Genomic DNA, 19,221 nt, shown 5'->3' with positions numbered 1-19,221 from the left:
AGATGAGGTAGTGGATCTGAGCTCATGTACTGAACTGCGCTTTAGCGCCCTCTAGTGGCAGGTAGCTCAACTGTCAGTATAGCTGAACAGGGAAGTGAATGAACACAGTACAAAGTACAGAGTGCACAGCTTGACTAAAGAGAGAAGAAAAATTGCATTACTTGCAACTAAGTTCCAATTCTCCAGTTTGCCAGCACTCCCGGACTGAACGAAACTTACGGATCCGAAGCATACAAACGATTCAATTATTTAAAATATATTACATTGAGCATAAAAACTTGAACTTTTGTTTCATAAACTAAAATAGTACTTTTGCAGTACTTTTAACACTGAATCCAAATCTGATTTTAAATTCTATCATTTACGTGACACAGCAATTAGATTTTACATTACATATATTACTTATTCGTAAATGAGGCTGTTGGTAGTTAAAATATGTACAAAACATACAGGGTGCGATTTTTGCTCAAATTCAGCCTCAAACATCCCAGCTAGACAACCCACTTTCCTTTCTATTGCTTTTTAGCATGCAATTATACATAATAAACCAGTTTTGCTTTGTTTTTGCCAAAAGTAAAATCATTGTTGACCATTGCATTCAGCTGGTATTCAAGTCCCACCACTGCCAAAGTGCCACTGTTGGGTCCCTGAGCAAGACCCTTAACCCCCGATTACTCAAGTAGTGCTCACTCATAACTGTAAATTGCTTTAAAAGCATAAGCTAAATGACATCAAATGAATTCTGAGAAACTCAAAAGACTTCAGAGAAACTATATAGGCAAACTTTATTTTTCTTCCAGTTAACATGTAGGCAATCACAAAAAAAACCTCTACATTAAAAAACTGGAAACATAGCAAAACATTCAGGGATTACAGCTAAATACAGTCTAGAAAGGACGACGAGCCAACACCGCTGCAGTGAGGGCACTTCTTAAAAGGCTGAAAATAAACAAACAGCTCAGAGATGCACGAGTCTTTAACGCTGTCCTAGTGATTCTCTAAGATAATGGACCTTTCATGAAAGCATGATGTGTCTAAACTCAGTTTGTTGTTTACTTTGATCGAATGAATACAGTCTAGAGGAACACAGAGAAGCCAAAGACAAAATGTATGTGAAAGGCAGACATCTGGGGGTGTGGATCCTCGCTAAGTGTGCCCCGTCAGTCTAGTGTAGGACAGACGCCAAACAGAGTTATGCAGCCCACGAACTCCCACCCTCGTGACTCTTAGCAGGCAGAAGAAAGTGCATGTTATGGGGCTTCATAGCACACTGAGCACATGCAGTAGTGATGGACTGGCTGAAGACAGCAGAGTGGACGAACACGGGCTGTGGGGAGGACAGGTGCCAACAACAAACATCCAGCCTAAAAGAGTTCCAGTCATACAAAAGGAGTAAAAAAACAAAACAAAAACAAACAAGCTTCAACCCTCCTGGAGGGTGTCTCACTTCTGTTGCAAACGGGCAGCTTTGAACTTTGACACCCGCTTGGGAACTTCCTGGGGTGTCTCTGACCCGACCTCTTCCTGTTTTCTTTCAGGGATTGTGGGTAGGGCTGGGGGGGTGATGGTCAGGTGAGGGATTAAGACGGGAAGCGGATCTTTCTCCACCACCGTCCCAGAAAAAGCCTAAAGGGATTATGGGATTATATGTGAGCACAGACACGAGTGAACAAACTAAATCAAAACACTAAAATGCAATTTACAGTAAAACGCAAAGTCCAAGAGCCTTTAAGGGACATATTAGAAAGAATAACTAGTTTCTCCAAAGCATTACTGTACTGCAGTATTATTGAAACAAACAAGCAAAACAATCACCCCCCTCCCCCACCCCAGCGTTCACTACCTCGACGCGTCCGTTGGGGTACAAGCTGATGGCAGCATGCCTGCCATCCTCCGTAACGCCGTTGCTGGCGGCGCTGTGTGCTCCCTCCTCGTGGCCGTACAGGGCGCGTCTTTCCTCGAAGTCCGCCGTGCTGCTCTCGCTGGTGTCGCTGCACACGCTGTTCTCACGGCTGCGGGACTTCAGAATGGACTTCCTCGGGACGGGTTCACCGTTCACCACGTCCACAAACACCCTGCGTGCACGCACACGCACACGCACGCACATACACGCGCACACACACGCGCATTTTTATTCTTGTAAACATTAAACACTAAAGCAAGAATCTCTGCAGTGTAAGGGCTCAGTTTTCCAGCTTGGCCCTGAACAGAGACCCCGAGAACCCGGTCCCGTGCCTCTGGTACCGCGCTGTTGCAGGCTCTGACCTGTAGATGTCGGCTGGGGTCGTGATCTTGTGATGCTCGTGGAGGGTGTGGCCATTACATTTGACACTTTTCTTCTTCCGCTTGGCGTCTTTCTGTTCCTTCCTCTCACTGAACTTCAGAGTCGTGTTTTTTCCCGTATTGATTCGCACCTGTGCCACAGGAAAAGGTGCACGCTCAGAATCACAAGACTCATGCAAGACTCTCTATTTAGTTTTACTTTAAACAGTATGGTGTGTGTTCACTCAGAGTCGCTTGTAGCTCCGAGTACTGGCCTACTTTTTTTGGCTCCGTGGTGTGACTAAAGTAGATCGTTGGCAGGCTGCTGAATTCTTCTTCATCTTCATATTCCTCATCTTTGTCCTGCCCGTCGAGTGCCAGCCCGGTCACGCCGTTGACGCGGCCTGCATAGGAGGCTGGAGACATGTCCTCACACTGCCTGTGCCCGTTGACCTCGACTGCTGACCCCGTCTCAGTCTCCTTCTCTTCCTCTGATGAAGAGGACGTGGTGTCCTCTCCATTGGTGTCTGTGCTGTCCAATCTGAGAGAGAGAAGATAACAGCGGAATATCACTGGACGCTGGGAGACCTGAAGTCTAGGTTTTGGGATCTGACTACTGAAGCCATGTTGTTTCATACTTCTGCCATAGCGAGATGCACTGGAGTCCATCTTTGCACATTATGGTTCCCTAATTTACACACCCGCATACCTGGATGTGCCTAATAACCTATTCTATACTCTGCCGAGGTACACCCGCCCCTGATGTCATGATGTTACAGAGCCTCCACCCATCTCAGTTGCCATGGCTACTCCCACCACCCCCTGATGCCCCCTGCTGTAGCCCACCACACCTCCACCCCAGCCAACTACTCTACGTTGCCCTTGATGGATGTTCTCTTGTGGGATGGGTTTTGGACACGTGCACACCATCAGGACAAGACTAGGACCTCTAGAAACCCGGACTAGACATTAATTGCTTATTTATTCATTTTTTATTTATTTTTCTCTTAAAAATTGTTAGAATTGTAGTGACCATTGTTCCTCTCTTGGTTCCTCTCCAGGTTTCTTCCTCGTGCTCTAGGGAGTTTTTCCTCACCACTGTCGCCCTTGGCTCGCTCTTGGACGTTTGTAGAGCTACTTTGTGACAACAGCAAATGTAAAAAATACATTTGATTTGAAGGAAAATCAGCCTTGGACAGGAACACTGGTTAAATTGTTCCGTCTTCACTGAGCAGAGATGGGAACGTCCTTGATAAAATAAAGACTATTCAGCAAGGCTGTTGTAGCCTGCCAAGATATAGCGCTACATTTGTGTTCTCACACAGACACAATCACAGACTACCTGGTTTTAGTGGACATTCACACACACACAGACACACACACACGCGCACATCTGGAGCGGGTTTGTCTCACCGGTCTCGCTCATCCTGCTCCTCCTCCAAACGCTCCAGCTCATCCAGTCGTGCCCAGAGCTCCGTCTCAGACAGGACTCCTCCTTGGCTGGCTCCACCCTCACCCTCCCACTGCTCCTCCTTCAGCTGCAACACGTACTCCTCCTTCGGCTTGGAGTTCGGCTTGTGGGCCACGCGTGGCTTACCTGACACACACACACACACACACACACACACACCCGACACGTCGCAGGCATCCAAGAACAAAGACCCCAAAAAAGTGTGTGAGGTGCCCATGTTCTAAAGACATGCAAAATCTCTACAAACATTTGGCAAATGTCGAGTCACCTGACAACAACAACATGACATGATGCTTTGCACCACTCCTACATGTAGCGTTACCTTTAGTGACCTCTTCATCTTTGCTCAAAACCTCTCTAATGTCAACAAAGTCTCCCGCAGTCTGTGGCGAGGGCAGAGGTTGGCAAACAGTGAGACTTTATTTCCTTATGAGCAAAACATGCTGATTTTTGGTGAACGGGTAGGGTGAGAAACTTACGTCCGTGATTTTTTCTAGATCTGCTGTGAATTCAGCTTTGTCCCTAAAGCTCTTCATTACTTTGTGCAGATCATCAAGTTTCTTCTTTACAACTGGAAAAATACGCAAAGAGTCATACAAAACATGACGACATTTATCACGAAGCTTTCCGAAGGACAAGGTGTTTTCTGGAGGTCCTTCAGATAGATTTTCAAAGTCTCAAACCACGTAGCAGAATGCAAATGTAACTCACGTTTTTGTCTGTGAGCTACCAGTGCCTCAGCCTGCTTCGCTGAACACTTGGCAAACCAGTTATCCCCGAGGAGCACCATGACCTCATTGGTGTGAACCAGCTTCCCCGGAGAGAAGGCTAACGGGCCAAATGGCACCTAGAATGTTTGGCAAGGGGAAAAGGTGCGCTAGTCATTTACACGGTTTTACATGACAGCTGCCGTACAGCTCACTACAGGAACGCTCCGGTGAGAAACACAACACAGTGAAGTACAATGTGAAGGAGAAAATTCTAAGAATTCCAAGATGGTATTATACACCGAGCTATGAAGTTACGGACATCCACTCAGGACAAACAGAAACATGTACGCAGAATTTTTATATACCATCACATCGTAGGACAACTTATCAGGCAACGTGATAAGACGTTCTTGGAGACTTTCGTAGTCTTTCTCCACTTTTTTCCTGGTAAGCAAACAAGGAAGCAAAAACACACACACACACACACACACACACACACCCTTGCTGTCATTAGCTCTGCAGTATTATCTAATGGTCTAATCAACATGCAGATACTTAAAATGCTATCCTTTAATAAGTCTTGTACAGTGTGTCATTATACACTCAAAAGGTTTCGCTTTGTTCCTTAAGTGTGACTTTTTACAAAACAAACATTTTGAAGCTGAATACATTTCAATAAAAGGTTAATAAAAGGTTTCCATGAGGCTTGTTGCTATAACAACACTCACCAATGCATGAGCTGATCATTGCAGTCTTTCATAACCTGTTTGGGACAGTGACAGGCATCTGTCATTTCATAACACATGCACACACTCCAAAATATGTTTACATCTTATCATGATGAAAACAACCTTACAACTACAGTGTGCTTTTTCACAAGCTCACTTCATTAACCACAAAGGAACTTCACAATTTTCCTGTAGAGTGGTAAAGCCACGTTAATATTAATTACAGCATTAGTAACAAACATCAACAATATATTTCATGAATTCATATTTATAGTTGTTATATGAATCTATAATTTCACAACAAATAAACAGAGCAACAAGTCATTTTTACCACCAAAGGGTAACAATATTTACAAAAATTATTTTTATGGTTTTTCTATAAATTACAGCTCACATGAGATGAAAAATGAAAGTGCTTTGTAGTCTTAAATGAAACAGTTTGTGCTCTGTGGAGCAGGTAGCCCAGCCGGAAGCAGCCGTGTTTAAAACAGGTTAGTAGGTCAGAATAAAACCTGTTTCATTACGTTAGGGACAATGACTTATTGTGCCTTTAACTTGTTTGAAGCCCAACAGAGCTTCATTATAACGAAACACAGCTAGTATACAACTGTAGTCAACAAACCATTTGATTGTGTCCTGTAATAATTCATTTACAAAGTCGACCAAAGCAAAAACAAGGTAATCTAGAGACCACAGCCAACAAATGGAACAAAAAGATTCGCGACATATCTGAAACCCGCCTGCAGTGTGTCGACCCAGCCTGTTGGCTTAGAGTACCAACACGGAGCTTTCTATAAAACATTGGTGAGCCACACTGTCACCCTGCACGCCATCCATGTGCAAAAGTGCGATGCTGATTTAACTTTCCAAGCGTAAAAGGATCATCTCCAGCTGAACACCCATCTGAACCCACAGCACCAACATGCAGCACAACACCCATCTGAACACCCAGCACCAACACCCATCTATAACACCCAGCACCAACACCCATCTATAACACCCAGCACCAACACCCATCTATAACACCCAGCACCAACACTCATCTATAACACCCAGCACCAACACCCATCTATAACACCCAGCACCAACACTCATCTATAACACCCAGCACCAACACTCATCTATAACACCCAGCACCAACACCCATCTATAACACCCATCTATAACACCCAGCACCAACACCCATCTATAACACCAAGCACCAACACTCATCTATAACACCCAGCACCAACACTCATCTATAACACCCAGCACCAACACTCATCTATAACACCCAGCACCAACACTCATCTATAACACCCAGCACCAACACCCATCTATAACACCCATCTATAACACCCAGCACCAACACTCATCTATAACACCCAGCACCAACACTCATCTATAACACCCATCTATAACACCCAGCACCAACACTCATCTATAACACCCATCTATAACACCCAGCACCAACACTCATCTATAACACCCAGCACCAACACCCATCTATAACACCCAGCACCAACACTCATCTATAACACCCAGCACCAACACTCATCTATAACACCCAGCACCAACACTCATCTATAACACCCAGCACCAACACTCATCTATAACACCCATCTATAACACCCAGCACCAACACTCATCTATAACACCCATCTATAACACCCAGCACCAACACTCATCTATAACACCCAGCACCAACACCCATCTATAACACCCAGCACCAACACTCATCTATAACACCCAGCACCAACACTCATCTATAACACCCAGCACCAACACTCATCTATAACACCCAGCACCAACACTCATCTATAACACCCATCTATAACACCCAGCACCAACACTCATCTATAACACCCATCTATAACACCCAGCACCAACACTCATCTATAACACCCAGCACCAACACCCATCTATAACACCCAGCACCAACACTCATCTATAACACCCAGCACCAACACTCATCTATAACACCCAGCACCAACACTCATCTATAACACCCAGCACCAACACTCATCTATAACACCCATCTATAACACCCAGCACCAACACTCAACATCCATCTGAACACCGAGCACAACCACAGCCACGCGCCCTGCGCAGCTCACGCAGAAGATCCCGCGTGCTGCACGGACCCAGCCTGAAAGGGGTCCAGGCTGGCTTGTTTTGTCCTACCTTCCTGTTTTCTTCTGTTAATCTCTCCACGCCGCTCGTCTTCACTCTTTCAGCCATGTGTGTTATATCCAGCGCGCTCCCAGATCTCTCAAGGTTTTGAAGTCCTATAGAAATGTTTATGAATGCCAGTAAACACACTCCAGCGGACCGCCCGCCTGTCAGTCATCAATAACGCGGTAGTGATCCAAGTGCAGATGAAGACCATTTCACTCTCGCATCCTATAACGTCGATCTCTTCCAAAACGCCCACTACTTATTTCCTCTCAAACCTCCAGCGACGAAGATGCGTTGTCGCCATGTTCCTCCAACAACAACAGCGTCGCGAACACGTGACTGCTACGCGGTGACGTTTATCGGTACGTGGACCGACGCACGTAAGCACGTAAACAACTGAACGTGACTAAAGTCTTACGGAATTAATCCAGTTATTAAGGTTTTATAATCGTGTTTTATGTTAATTATATTCATGAACAGTCGACGATGCAATGCAAAAAATACACAGAGGGAATATTACAGTTGTGTGCTTACCTAACAGACTGTTTTATTTAAATAGACAGGTAAAATACAAAAATACGAAATCACTCAAACAAAAATGGGACGGATACAAACTTACTTTAGAAAAAACGAATAAATAAACAAACTACAAATAGCCTTAATAGCAATTTGCCTGTCTGAACTATTTTTGACAACCACGGGTTCAGGTGGTCAATACACGGCGTGTAAAACGTGTGGGTAAAGAAGCCCCTTTCACAGCGCGCTGTAGTAGTACGCATGGATGGTAACAACGCAGCACAACATGCAGAATGTCACCGTATCCACTAAATTTAACAAAATATACCATCAAAAAGAAATAACTTAGGGGAAAACATATTTATTCTGATCACTACAAATGTTTTATAAGTGCGTGTCACGTATTTGTTACACGCGAACCTATAAACTTTTATTTTGAAAGGTAGCTAAGCATACCCGACTGACCCCATGAGGGCTAGTAACGATACTGAAGGTGAGCTAACGTTAACTAGCTAAAGTAACCTAATATAAATATGAGTTTCTGTTAAATTGTGGACTCAAAGTTTGAATGTCAGCTGTGTACATTTACAAAAGCCTTAAAAATCGATGAAGTGACCGATAGCATAACCATTGTTGTGTTTGTGTGTACAAATATAGGTTAGTTCTCTTAGCTGGGTGAATTCAACTGATTGAAGTGCTTAATTTGGGACGCGCGGACGGAGCCCTACGCTCGCGAGGTCTCGCGATGTCATTTTACCGGGAGCGTGTTTTGAGTCTACCCAGCTAACCTGCACGTGTGCCCATCACAGGTGATCCGCGCGGGTGTTGGACATGACTGGGCACGCAAGGACGCTGACGTCCAAAGTCCTGCGTCTTTGCACGAGCCGCGCCGGGCTCCCACGGGCGTGGGCTCGCAGTCCCCGCCTGCTCACGTGCGCTGCGCCTTCGTGTGGGCACGCTACGAACGTGAAAACGCGCTCGTACCTCCAGTATCTCGAACGGAAGGTCAGAGGGCCGCCCGCGCCCCCGTATGGCCACGTGTGCCAGGTGGGACATCCCGTGTTGCGCTCCAAAGCTGCGGCTGTGCACCCGCGAGACATCTTGGGACCAGATGTGCAAAAGGTCATTAAAACCTTGACCAGGGTCATGCGCAAGATGGAGTGCGTGGGGCTTAGCGCGCCGCAGATCGGCGTGCCTCTACGGATCATAGCACTGGAGTACCCGGAGAAGCTGCTGGAGGACAGCTCGCCCGCGTCCGCTGAGGCACGCGGCCTCGTTGCATTGCCGCTGAGGATATTCATTAATCCCCAGTTACGTGTCCTAAACGGACAGACCGTCATCTTCCAGGAGGCTTGTGAGAGTATTTCGGGATACTCGGCCTGTGTGCCACGCTACTTATCCGTAGAGGTGTCGGGTAAGTTCAACATGAATCCAGGAGACCTTGACAGTAATATATATTTATATAAACACAACTGAAACAGTCTGCTGCTATTTTAGTGATTTGATCCCTTTTAATCGTTTCTCTCCAAAGGCCTGAATGAGAAGGCTGAGCCCGTGACCTGGCAAGTAAGTGGCTGGCCTGCAAGGATTTTGCAGCACGAGGTAGACCACCTCGAAGGAATTCTGTACATCGATCGCATGGACAGTAAAAGCTTCATTAACATAAAGTGGGAGGAATGCAACGGCTAGTGCTGCTGTGCATGCTGCTGCTCAGATGTTGGGAAAATGGTTTCAGGAATCATAAAGTCATGGATATGCAAGCTGCATTTAATCCAGAGGATTTCTTTTTAGTCAGATAAAAGTCTGTAAAGTGACACCCTACTGGTAAGTTGTTCATGTCTGATATTTTGGCTGTTAAAAGACAGAATGTCTTATGTGGAATCATAAAGTTAAAGACTTTTTGTTGTTTTTAAACTAAATATTTGTACATGAACCATCATGTCAATCACCATCCCATACAAAGACACAATAATAAAGACTAAAATGCATGGTGGTAATAGGATGTCAAACTATTCTCCCCCCCCCCACACCCCACACACACACACACACACACACACACACACACTTCATGCTTGATCAACTGCCCCATATTATCAGACAGAGTAAATCAGCATTACAATAAACTGATCCCAAATGAAAACATTTAGGTAAATAAGTAATACATTGTCAGAAGAGTTTAAAAATTGTTAATGTGTTATTTGGGAAATTTATACCATTAGCACCAGGCTCTCACAATTTTTACATTCCCAAAATCTTGCCCAGAATCAGAAACTGTGGTTACAGACTGGAACTTAATCTAGAAGACCTGCAATGTTTCAAAATCTTTGACCTGCGATATGTAAGGCAGTTCCCGGCTCACTCTGCCACTCACATGGCTCAGCTAGATTTTTCCATAACTTCATTAATAATACATCACATCCACATTGTGGCAGTTGTGCTTTACCAAGAGTGGATTTGCTGTAGTAGGAGTGTCAACAAAAAATAAACAAGCAAACTTAAAACACGTGCACCCGCCATCCGACATTTCTGGACTTAATGAGCGTAGTCCTTCACCGTGACTTTCATAAAAACTATAGCAGAAGTACAAAAGGTGAATGTGTATTATGTCTTTTTATTTACTTCCTCACAATGAGTGCGTATGAAAGCCACACGTGAGCATTAGCGCTGAGCTCCTTTCAGACAGAGGAGGACTCAAACAGCATACCACACTTGCAGGTCACGGGGCTCTTAAACCAGCAGGGCTTGCAGTACTGGCCACAGCAGTACCTGCACAGGGTGTATGGGTCAGCGTCTGTGCATGTGATGCAAACGTGCAAGAGCTTCTGGATTTTATGGGTTTTTTTAAGACACTGCTCGTCGCAAGGAGGAGCGTGGAAGGCCTTGCAAGTAAGGCAAGCGAAGTCAGGCTTTGTGGAGACACAGCACTCGTGTAAAGCCATGGGCACGGGTGGGGTGTAGGGTTCACCTTGGGTCACTTCCACCTGGTATTTCACAGCATGATTGGATTTCAGACAGACCAGCGTGTCTCCACATAGGTAGTCGTGAGATTTGTTACAGGTATGGCAGACTACAAAATCTGGACTTTCCGTAGAAAGACACGAGTGTCTCTCTGGAGATGTAGTCATTCTTCTTTCCCCCTGAGGTGTCCGCAACTTTCCGGTGACCTGCACATAGTGCGACAGACCTTGACACCTCTTGAAATCCTCGCACCTGAAGTCGTGAATGTCGTGACAGTTGTGGCACACTACGAAGAAGTCGGCCTGGGAGTCGTTCATGCAGCTGTGTGTCTTCAGAACATCTTTTTGGGGACTTTCCCAGCTCTGGCTGCTGTCTGACGTGAGCCTCTCTGCTCCATGCGGCTGCACACGCTGTAGATCATGGCCTTGCTCTTTGCAGATCGTAAATCGAGAACAATCCACACTATGAACTTCTCTGCACTGGATGCACTGATGAGCATACATGTCGGCTGGTTTAAAACAGCTGCACGCCCGTTGCCCTACTCTTGACTCATTTATTTGGGAACCTACTGCAACGACTTGATTTTTATTTTCCGACGTCGTCGTAGGCTTCTGGCTTGACACCGTCCTCTGTGTGGGAGAGAGGCGAGTCTTTGGGCTCATCTGATAAGTCGCTGTTGAGACACAGACGGTCTGTGCTTTGCCAGTGTTTTCCTCACTCACTCTCTCTGACTGAGAACTGCTACCGTGGGACGCTCTGGGTGGAAGAGTTTCTTCAGGTGGAATGTAAGCATAGTTGGGTGGTGCGGCCATGTGATCACTCTCCGTCTGCCACCCGGACGCCGGACTTTGATCCGTGTACATGTCTAGCTCTGACAGATCACGGTTGGAGTTCTGGGGTGTGGACTTTACCATTCTCCTCGTCCTCTCTAGCGCCACCTTCAGGCTGTGGCCTTGCAGCCTCTCTTGGACCAGCTGGAGCTCTTGTTGCACACCGTGGGACACAGGAGCCAAGGCACAGAGCTGCAGGCTGCATTCCACACGTGCGGTGAAGAACGCATGGGCCAGCGTCAGGAGAGCATCCGCAGGAACCGGCCTGGACCTCAACCTCAGCTGCTCCTCGTCGCCAGCACCGCCCGGCACATATCCCAGCAACCCAAACAGCTCTTCGACTTGCAGTGGCGTCAGAGCAGGTTTGACATAGTGTGTGAACATGCCTGAAAACATCTGAAGAATATTTTCAATAAGTTCATTTTAAGAACAGCCAGTAACGACTTCATCAGCAAACACTACAATGTTTGGTAGAATGTTCAGTGTCAGCACTTGAATATATGAGAATTTTAAAGCTCACTTAATAAGAACAATTACATACATAATGGGTATGAGAAATGACTCATCTGAAATTCCAAGCATTCAGCCTACCACTGAACAGAAAACAAAGCACCTGCCTTACCTTCACAACCCTGTACTCCTTCCGCCAGGGACAAAGGTAGAGGTTCAATGCTGCAAGCTCCAACACCTCAAAGGCCTTAGCCAGCCTTCCCAGTCCAGTTTGCCCTGAGGTGAACAGCTGAGCTTGGAGTGAGGCTTCCATCACTGACAGTGGGTCGAACCCAACTGCAGAGTGGGTATCATGGCAACTGCCTTTGGACAGAAGTCCCTCTGTCTCCTTATACAGCTCCTCATCTCGGCACACTGGACTCCAGTTCCCTCGCTGGATCTGACGTTCCAGGCTGGTATGATACATCTCTAAGAGACGAGTCTTCTTTTCACCAGATGCAGCAATCATCCTAAAACCAGAACACAGTTTAATTTAAAAAAAAGTGTGTTAGGATGTTAATCCCGATTTAAATATCGTAAAATAAACTCAACTATGACTACAAAAATGACTTTGCCACCTTTGAAAACTGCTTTTCCGGCTAGATAGAGTGTCATCTGACAGATATTTCGCCGTTTAATCGACTCGTTTAAGTTAAGCTTTTGTTCACAACTCACCATTACAGCGACCCAAACAAAACGGAAGCGACTTTAGACTAATGCCAAACAAAGCTAGACAACTCAACTGTCTGGCTAGATGATGAGAGATAACATGAAGACAACTCCCGCATTTAAAAGCAGTGCTCTAGGTTGGATAATGGTGCCTGGTTGAGTTAGTTTCTCTACCGGCAGCCAGTTTATCGACACGATTAATCGACACGATCAAATCTGACAGTGAACCGACACACGATTAAACAGCACGAACACATCAAACAGATTCACAACCTGCCGACAAGTTGACTTTCTTCAACGTTATCGATCAAACTTAACCCCTGCTGAGAATATAAAAAGTTTAACAGAAAATCAGGTGACGAGCGTAATGTTGAAAACCAAAGCGAAAACAAGAAAACTTTTTTTTGACGCAACTTCCGCAGTAGACGTCACGGCAGCGCCCAGGCAAATCTGCTGCAAGAAGGTTCATTACAAAATAAAGGCTCAAGAAATTAAATAGAGCAATATGATCAATAATAATATAATAATGATCAAAAGATTCATTATAATATTAAAAATAAAAACCTTCCACCAGAAGCCTTTACTGATTTTTAATTATCTTGAACAGTGTGCGTCGATTGCCTTTTTTGTATGAGAAGTTAAAATATTCACAGATGTTATTCCACTACTTTTGCACAAGTAACCATGCCATTTTAAAGTTAACCAACTAAGTTGGTTTAAAGATAACTAGCCTTTTGTACATGTTGGCTTTTGCCTATTATAACATTTTGGGCATAAGGGAGTTTTTTGGTTCTGAGCAGCTAAGAATAACTTGAGCGTCTGAACATCCAGTATAGATGTTTCACAAGAGGGCGCCAAAAACACAGAATATACTTACGCCTATAATTTTCTGACCCATCTATACCCAGACTTGACATCCACTTTATGCAGCCTTTATGTATTCACTTTTAGTTTAGCGAGTATCGTGTTTATAGGCGAAATAATGGTTTGTTCTGTAAAACCAAGAACAAACCACTGCGCCATTACTCTCTCATTCTTCCTGTGTGGATGAAAATATAAATGCAAGGACAACTAGATTAAAACTACGTGGAGGTTCCACCCCTCCATAAAGGAGTGACAGGGAGGGATGGGTGGAGCTTCCGTTCGTGCGATCAGCTTAAATGTCTCCATCGGTCGTATGTGAAGTCTGAGAACTAACATCTGAGAACGCGTGTTGTGTTAGTGCTCCAAACCCAGAGATGGCAAACGGAGACAGAGTAGTTCTGGCGCTTGGCGGAACAGGCACAGTCGGGTCTGGCTTGGTCAAAGCACTGCTGGACAGAGGTAAATGGGGAACAAAAATAACATAAAATCGTTCATATGAAAATTATTATTATTATTATTATTATTATTATTATTATTATTATTATTATTAATAATAATAATAATAATAATAATAATAAATGATTTTTAAATATACTGGTTTGAAAGATCTGAGTGTGCAAATGCAGTGTTGTGTTGAAATTATTGTTCAATTACTGTTATTGTTAATGGTACATAAATTATTAATGACATCAGATTTACATAGTTTAACGAACTACTTTGTACATAAAATGATTCAGTATACTTTCATAGGCTATACATATTCACATATCTATCTCAATGATATATGCAACACAATTGTGTGTGTGTGTGTGTGTGTGTGTGTGTGTGTGTACTGAAGGTTTTAAGGTTGCAGTGATCTCCAGAGACAGTAAAAAACTGGAGAAGTTGGAAAGGTTTGTGTCACCCCCCACCAAAGGCAACCTGACCACTCTGGTTGGGGACGTTGGTAAGACCTCACCATTCCTTCCTCTGCTGCGTGCACAGGCACTAAAGCCCTCTTTATGCTGAATGAAATTTGCCTGTTGCCAGGCTCCGAGGAAGAGGCTGAGAAGGTCAGGCGGGACCTGCTGCAGGCCGTGGGCAAGGTGACGGACGTGGTGTCGTCTCTGGGCTTCAGCTGGTGGCAGGGAGGTGCCCCACACACCCAGTCTCTCAAAGAGCTGCACTGGGTGAGCCGCTTCACAGTCTCAGAAGCTCCAGCCAGTGTCACATGCAGAAACATGCACGGGGAGAAACGTGGGAGGCTCAGGACTGCAGCTGACTGAGTACCGCCGTTACTACGACCACGAATAAGCACTGAGCGCGTCTCTCCCTCGAGTTCAGAACAGTCACTGCTGCGCATATCACCGCCTCCCTCTAGACCTCTTCCTCCACATCCGGGATGGTCTGTGGACATTTTCCCTGCTCTCTGTCAGGCTGTCATCGTTCCTCTCTCTCTCAATCAGGTTATCGAGACGTTGCTCTTCAGTACGTTTGTCTCATGGAAAACGTTTTTCCCCCTGGTGAGAGACGACCCTGATTGCACCTATACCTTCATTACAGGTGGGTCATGTGAGTTGCGTGCTGATAGGCATGAGAATGGTGGTTATTCAAAATGGTGGGGTGGTTTTATTCTTTCTTATTTGACCATTTACAGATCAGTTATTGACAGTAATCACAAAACTACTGCTGTTCGTCCACTTTCTCTTGAGAGGCACTTCTGATCTGGGGGTTATTGCTTAAGAAAGTACTGACTTATTAGAACAGATCACATCCGGTTTCAGTTCTGTTCAAGCTGTGGAACCCTGTGTGTCTTGCAGGGGGCGCTGGGGAGAAGCTGCTGATGCCAGGTACGGGGTTCTTGACCGTGGGAGCGGGCAGTGCTCTGGCCTTCTGCCAGGTTTTGCTTGATGAGTACCCGGAGGTGCCCTGCAAACTCAACCAGGTCTGTGCTAGCGACTCAACCGGTGACTCACGCCTGCACCTGGCCCATTGCTACACCGAGCCATGGAGCAGGCATGCCTGGACTGTAACCTTACTTTGCCAGCTAGAAAACGGCCAACTGAAACTGTCTGTTTTTTCTGATGACTTTTCCCATAGTTGAAGATCAACATGGGTGTTGCAACTCCGGACCGTATGGCGCCTGGTTTCCTAAATCACGTGGATTTGGGTGAAGCCGTAGCCACGCTGGTTGAAAGGAAGAAAATGACTCACACCGTCTTCGCAATAAACTCTTCTGCTGATCTAAAGACGGTCATCCTGGAGGGTACTCTGTAGACTGCCTTTAGTCCCTGGGTACTATATAACAAGATCATATTCTGCATTATCTTATTATCCATTTGTATGGGTTGTTTTCTTTGCATGTCAACAGTTTGGACTTGTCAGGGGTGCGTGAAGCTTGCTACATTCTCCTTACCGGTCGCCATGGCATTTCCACTGCGTCCAGATTAGATTCACCCTAATATACATAGCATAACTGCACAGCTGCTTCCAATGTGTCTGGAGCTTCTTGGTCTGAGATTAAGATTAAGACTGAGGGATTATGAGAAGCAGACCGGGACTGGAGGAGATCCAGACACAGCGTGAGAGAGAAATCGTGTTTACTGCCCATCCTCTACAGTGTAGTGCTGGTCTGAGTCTTCTGTTCATAAACATTCCCAAGTTCTCTTCGCTGCCATTATTCCCAGTAAACAGAGGAGCGTGAGGGAGTGTGAGGTCCCGCAGTGTCCCGCAGTGTCCCAGCACGGGAGGGGGACAGGGTCGCACAGGGCAAAGATGGCTTTTGTATGTTGTCAGTTTTATTTGCATATCCACTTTAGTAAACTAAATGTACATGTGTTGTCCCAATAAAGAAATAAGAACTCATGGATGTGGCTGGTGATTGGTGGTTGAGCTCAGTGGGAAGGGCTGTCTGTTCCGTCTGTTTCATTAAGACTCGTCAATCAGTTATTCAAAGTTGAAAAAGTGTGGACTGCCCAGGTAAGATGGGATGCCCTTATAGAACAATGACAGCACACACACTTTGGGTCCTCTCTGTAACTCTAAATATCAAGCATTTGACATCACAAAACCATTTTAAACTTCTTTGAGTGCTGAATAAAAATAAAATAAAAAGTTTAACTTTTTAAACTTTCACCTAATACATGTTGGTATTCAAAACAGCTGAAGTACATTAGCAGAAGAGTGCATGCGCTGACCTCTTACACATCTTGACATTTTTTTTAACCCGCTAACAAAGAAAACATTTTCATGTGCCAGTTTGTCTCCAACTAAGCCATCAAGATTTCAGACCAGTTAGACAGAACAGATCCAGAGGCACTTGGAGCTCACGCACCCTGCAGATCTGCACCTGTTTAGTCTTGAGAGGCTGAGTCACCTGCGCTTGATGAAGGGGTAACTATGGCAACCACAGAACACAGAGGGCACAACCTCTGCTGTATTTTTCTGCAACCAATAAAAAACTGAAAAAGCGTACTCAAAACACAGGAATTTAAAAACGGAAAGATTTAAACAAATGTCAGCTTTGGCATTCTAAGAGCTCTTTTTCCGTGAGACAGGGGAGTGTGTGTGCTAATACTGTTCGTCAAGCTTTGGACATGCAAATTGAAGGATTCCTCTCCCAGGGAGTGTCTCAGCAGTCAGAGGGACAGACCTGCCCCTGCCAAACCCAAACTCACCTTCTCAGGTGAATGCCTGGCACAAGTGATCCTGAAGTGGCAGTCTTGCTTGGCCAAACAGTGTGATGTTTGAACATCGACGTGGTGTGTACGTGTACCGCGTTGGCTAGTGTGAATTGAAACACTGTGACTGAGACCTCACTGCTAGTGAGTCATATACAAGTTTCATGAGTGGGTATGAATCTAACAGCGGTTTCCAGGAGTGCATGTTGGCATCGCGGTGGTTGGTATGTTTGCCTCTCAGCACCAGGGTCTTGGGTTCGAGTCGCTATCTGGGTGGAGTTCCCATGTTCTCCGTGTGGGTTCATGTCTCTGTCTGGGTGGAGTTCCCATGTTCTCCGTGTGGGTTCATGTCTCTGTCTGGGTGGAGTTCCCATGTTCTCCGTGTGGGTTCATGTCTCTGTCTGGGTGGAGTTCCCATGTTCTCCGTGTGGGTTCATGTCTCTGTCTGGGTGGAGTTCCCATGTTCTCCGTGTGGCTTCATGTCTCTGTCTGGGTGAAGTTCCCATGTTCTCCGTGTGGCTTCATGTCTCTGTCTGGGTGGAGTTCCCATGTTCTCCGTGTGGGTTCCTGTCTCTGTCTGGGTGGAGTTCCCATGTTCTCCGTGTGGGTTCATGTCTCTATCTGGATGGAGTTTCCATGTTCTTTGTGTGGGTTTGTCTCTCTATCTGGGTGGAGTTTCCATGTTCTCTGTGTGGGTTCATGTCTCTATCTGGATGGAGTTTCCATGTTCTCTGTGTGGGTTTGTCTCTTTATCTGGGTGGAGTTCCTATGTTCTCTGTGTGGGTTCACGTCTCTATCTGTGTGGGTTTGTCTCGCTATCTGGGTGGAGTTCCCATGTTCTCTGTATGTGTGTGTGGGTTTCCTCCCACAATCCAAACACAGAGCTCAGGTTGACAGGATACTCTAAAATTGTCCTGTACAAATGCAACCTGTGTGTGTGTGTGTGTGTGTGTCCAGGGGTGGTTGGTGCTCTGTGTGTGTGTGTGTGTGTGTGTCCAGGGGTGGGTGGTGCTCTGTGTGTGTGTGTGTGTGTGTGTGTGTCCAGGGGTGGTTGGTGCTCTGTGTGTGTGTGTATGTGTGTGTGTGTCCAGGGGTGGGTGGTGCTCTGTGTGTGTGTGTGTGTCCAGGGGTGGGTGGTGCTCTGTGTGTGTGTGTGTGTGTGTGTGTGTCCAGGGGTGGGTGGTGCTCTGTGTGTGTGTGTGTGTGTGTCCAGGGGTGGTTGGTGCTCTGTGTGTGTGTGTATGTGTGTGTGTGTCCAGGGGTGGGTGGTGCTCTGTGTGTGTGTGTGTGTCCAGGGGTGGGTGGTGCTCTCCTGGTCTTAGCCTCCTCCCCTTCCCTGCTCCAGTCCCCCAAGGGGCTGTGGCCTGACTGAGCATCAGCTGTATGCAAATTGGTTGCTGCATCTAATCAGGTGTGTGAGTAATTGTAAAAGCTGATATCTGTCTGTAGAGCATCCTAGAGTCCGAGAAAGGAGTGACCAGCGTGGCTAATAATAATAATAATAATAATAATAAAGATCGATTGAGCTGCACTGATTGACAAAGGACACGATGGACAGAGAAACAGAGCAAAACTCAAGTTTGATGGCTTGGATGTTAATACCTGTGCACTGCACATTCACAACCAAGACAACGACATGCTTGACCTCTGTATTCAAAAGGTTACGGTTCACACACATCTCAGGCTGCGCGGTAGAGGGAAGAGCTGCTCAGGGTCTGGACACCCCCACACTGATACCTCAGGCACTGGGAACCAGCAGCTCACTGCTGTTAGGGACAGCACAACAGCTAGGGCTTCAGGACACCCCCACACTGATACCTCAGGCACTGGGAACCAGCAGCTCACTGCTGTTAGGGACAGCACAACAGCTAGGGCTTCAGGACACCCCCACACTGATACCTCAGGCAC

The 19,221-nt window shown here is 45.9% G+C and overlaps 4 protein-coding genes across 6 annotated transcripts; 2 read left to right on the top strand and 2 right to left on the bottom strand.

Moving 5' to 3' along the window:
- Positions 1-768: 768 nt before the first annotated feature.
- On the bottom strand, positions 769-7,673 carry uri1 (URI1 prefoldin like chaperone). The gene is made up of 11 exons (XM_027024160.3): positions 7,335-7,673; positions 5,172-5,206; positions 4,809-4,887; positions 4,445-4,580; positions 4,213-4,304; positions 4,056-4,116; positions 3,676-3,859; positions 2,542-2,803; positions 2,266-2,414; positions 1,844-2,075; positions 769-1,626 (listed from the first exon to the last, which is right to left on the bottom strand). The coding sequence occupies exons 1-11, from the start codon at positions 7,389-7,391 to the stop codon at positions 1,444-1,446; spliced, it is 1,470 nt and encodes a 489-aa protein (XP_026879961.2). The 5' UTR covers positions 7,392-7,673; the 3' UTR covers positions 769-1,443.
- A 178-nt stretch (positions 7,674-7,851) lies between these two features.
- Positions 7,852-9,832, top strand: pdf (peptide deformylase, mitochondrial). 2 transcript variants are annotated; one of them, XM_035525546.2, is made up of 3 exons: positions 7,852-8,337; positions 8,502-9,258; positions 9,376-9,832. In XM_035525546.2, the coding sequence occupies exons 2-3, from the start codon at positions 8,676-8,678 to the stop codon at positions 9,531-9,533; spliced, it is 741 nt and encodes a 246-aa protein (XP_035381439.1). In that variant the 5' UTR covers positions 7,852-8,337; positions 8,502-8,675; the 3' UTR covers positions 9,534-9,832. The 2 variants fall into 2 exon arrangements, with proteins under 2 accessions (XP_035381439.1, XP_026879947.2); XM_027024146.3 differs by having other exon boundaries at positions 7,853-8,337; positions 8,654-9,258.
- Positions 9,833-10,435: 603 nt separating this feature from the next.
- spata2l (spermatogenesis associated 2-like) lies at positions 10,436-13,837 on the bottom strand. Of its 2 annotated transcripts, none has more exons than XM_035525545.2 (3): positions 12,700-13,837; positions 12,255-12,591; positions 10,436-12,028 (listed from the first exon to the last, which is right to left on the bottom strand). In XM_035525545.2, the coding sequence occupies exons 2-3, from the start codon at positions 12,588-12,590 to the stop codon at positions 10,520-10,522; spliced, it is 1,845 nt and encodes a 614-aa protein (XP_035381438.1). In that variant the 5' UTR covers position 12,591; positions 12,700-13,837; the 3' UTR covers positions 10,436-10,519. The 2 variants fall into 2 exon arrangements, with proteins under 2 accessions (XP_035381438.1, XP_026879948.2); XM_027024147.3 differs by having other exon boundaries at positions 13,064-13,837.
- Positions 13,838-13,957: 120 nt separating this feature from the next.
- On the top strand, positions 13,958-16,499 carry si:dkey-238o13.4 (uncharacterized). Its single transcript, XM_027024148.3, has 6 exons — positions 13,958-14,113; positions 14,493-14,600; positions 14,684-14,823; positions 15,100-15,196; positions 15,454-15,578; positions 15,734-16,499. Exons 1-6 carry the CDS (start codon positions 14,029-14,031, stop codon positions 15,908-15,910), a joined length of 732 nt encoding a protein of 243 aa, XP_026879949.2. The 5' UTR covers positions 13,958-14,028; the 3' UTR covers positions 15,911-16,499.
- The last annotated feature ends 2,722 nt before the right edge of the window (positions 16,500-19,221 follow it).

Source organism: Electrophorus electricus, chromosome 6 (assembly GCF_041902795.1).
Source record: "Electrophorus electricus isolate QZ-2024a chromosome 6, ASM4190279v1, whole genome shotgun sequence".
NCBI lineage: Eukaryota > Metazoa > Chordata > Actinopteri > Gymnotiformes > Gymnotidae > Electrophorus > Electrophorus electricus.
Note: the sequence above shows the minus strand (reverse complement) of the source record. Positions and strands in the feature narration are given on the sequence as shown.

Coding starts and splice junctions, on each gene's coding strand:
- pdf (XM_035525546.2), top strand. CDS start 8,676: ATGACTGGGCACGCAAGGACGCTGACGTCCAAAGTCCTGCGTCTTTGC. Junction 9,259..9,375: donor CTTATCCGTAGAGGTGTCGG/GTAAGTTCAACA, acceptor TTCTCTCCAAAG/GCCTGAATGAGAAGGCTGAG.
- spata2l (XM_035525545.2), bottom strand. CDS start 12,590: ATGATTGCTGCATCTGGTGAAAAGAAGACTCGTCTCTTAGAGATGTAT. Junction 12,029..12,254: donor AGGAGTACAGGGTTGTGAAG/GTAAGGCAGGTG, acceptor AATATTCTTCAG/ATGTTTTCAGGCATGTTCAC.
- si:dkey-238o13.4 (XM_027024148.3), top strand. CDS start 14,029: ATGGCAAACGGAGACAGAGTAGTTCTGGCGCTTGGCGGAACAGGCACA. Junction 14,114..14,492: donor CAAAGCACTGCTGGACAGAG/GTAAATGGGGAA, acceptor TGTGTACTGAAG/GTTTTAAGGTTGCAGTGATC. Junction 14,824..15,099: donor CTCTCAAAGAGCTGCACTGG/GTGAGCCGCTTC, acceptor TCTCTCAATCAG/GTTATCGAGACGTTGCTCTT.
- uri1 (XM_027024160.3), bottom strand. CDS start 7,391: ATGGCTGAAAGAGTGAAGACGAGCGGCGTGGAGAGATTAACAGAAGAA. Junction 2,804..3,675: donor GAGCAGGATGAGCGAGACCG/GTGAGACAAACC, acceptor TCTCTCTCTCAG/ATTGGACAGCACAGACACCA. Junction 2,076..2,265: donor ACCCCAGCCGACATCTACAG/GTCAGAGCCTGC, acceptor GCGTGCACGCAG/GGTGTTTGTGGACGTGGTGA.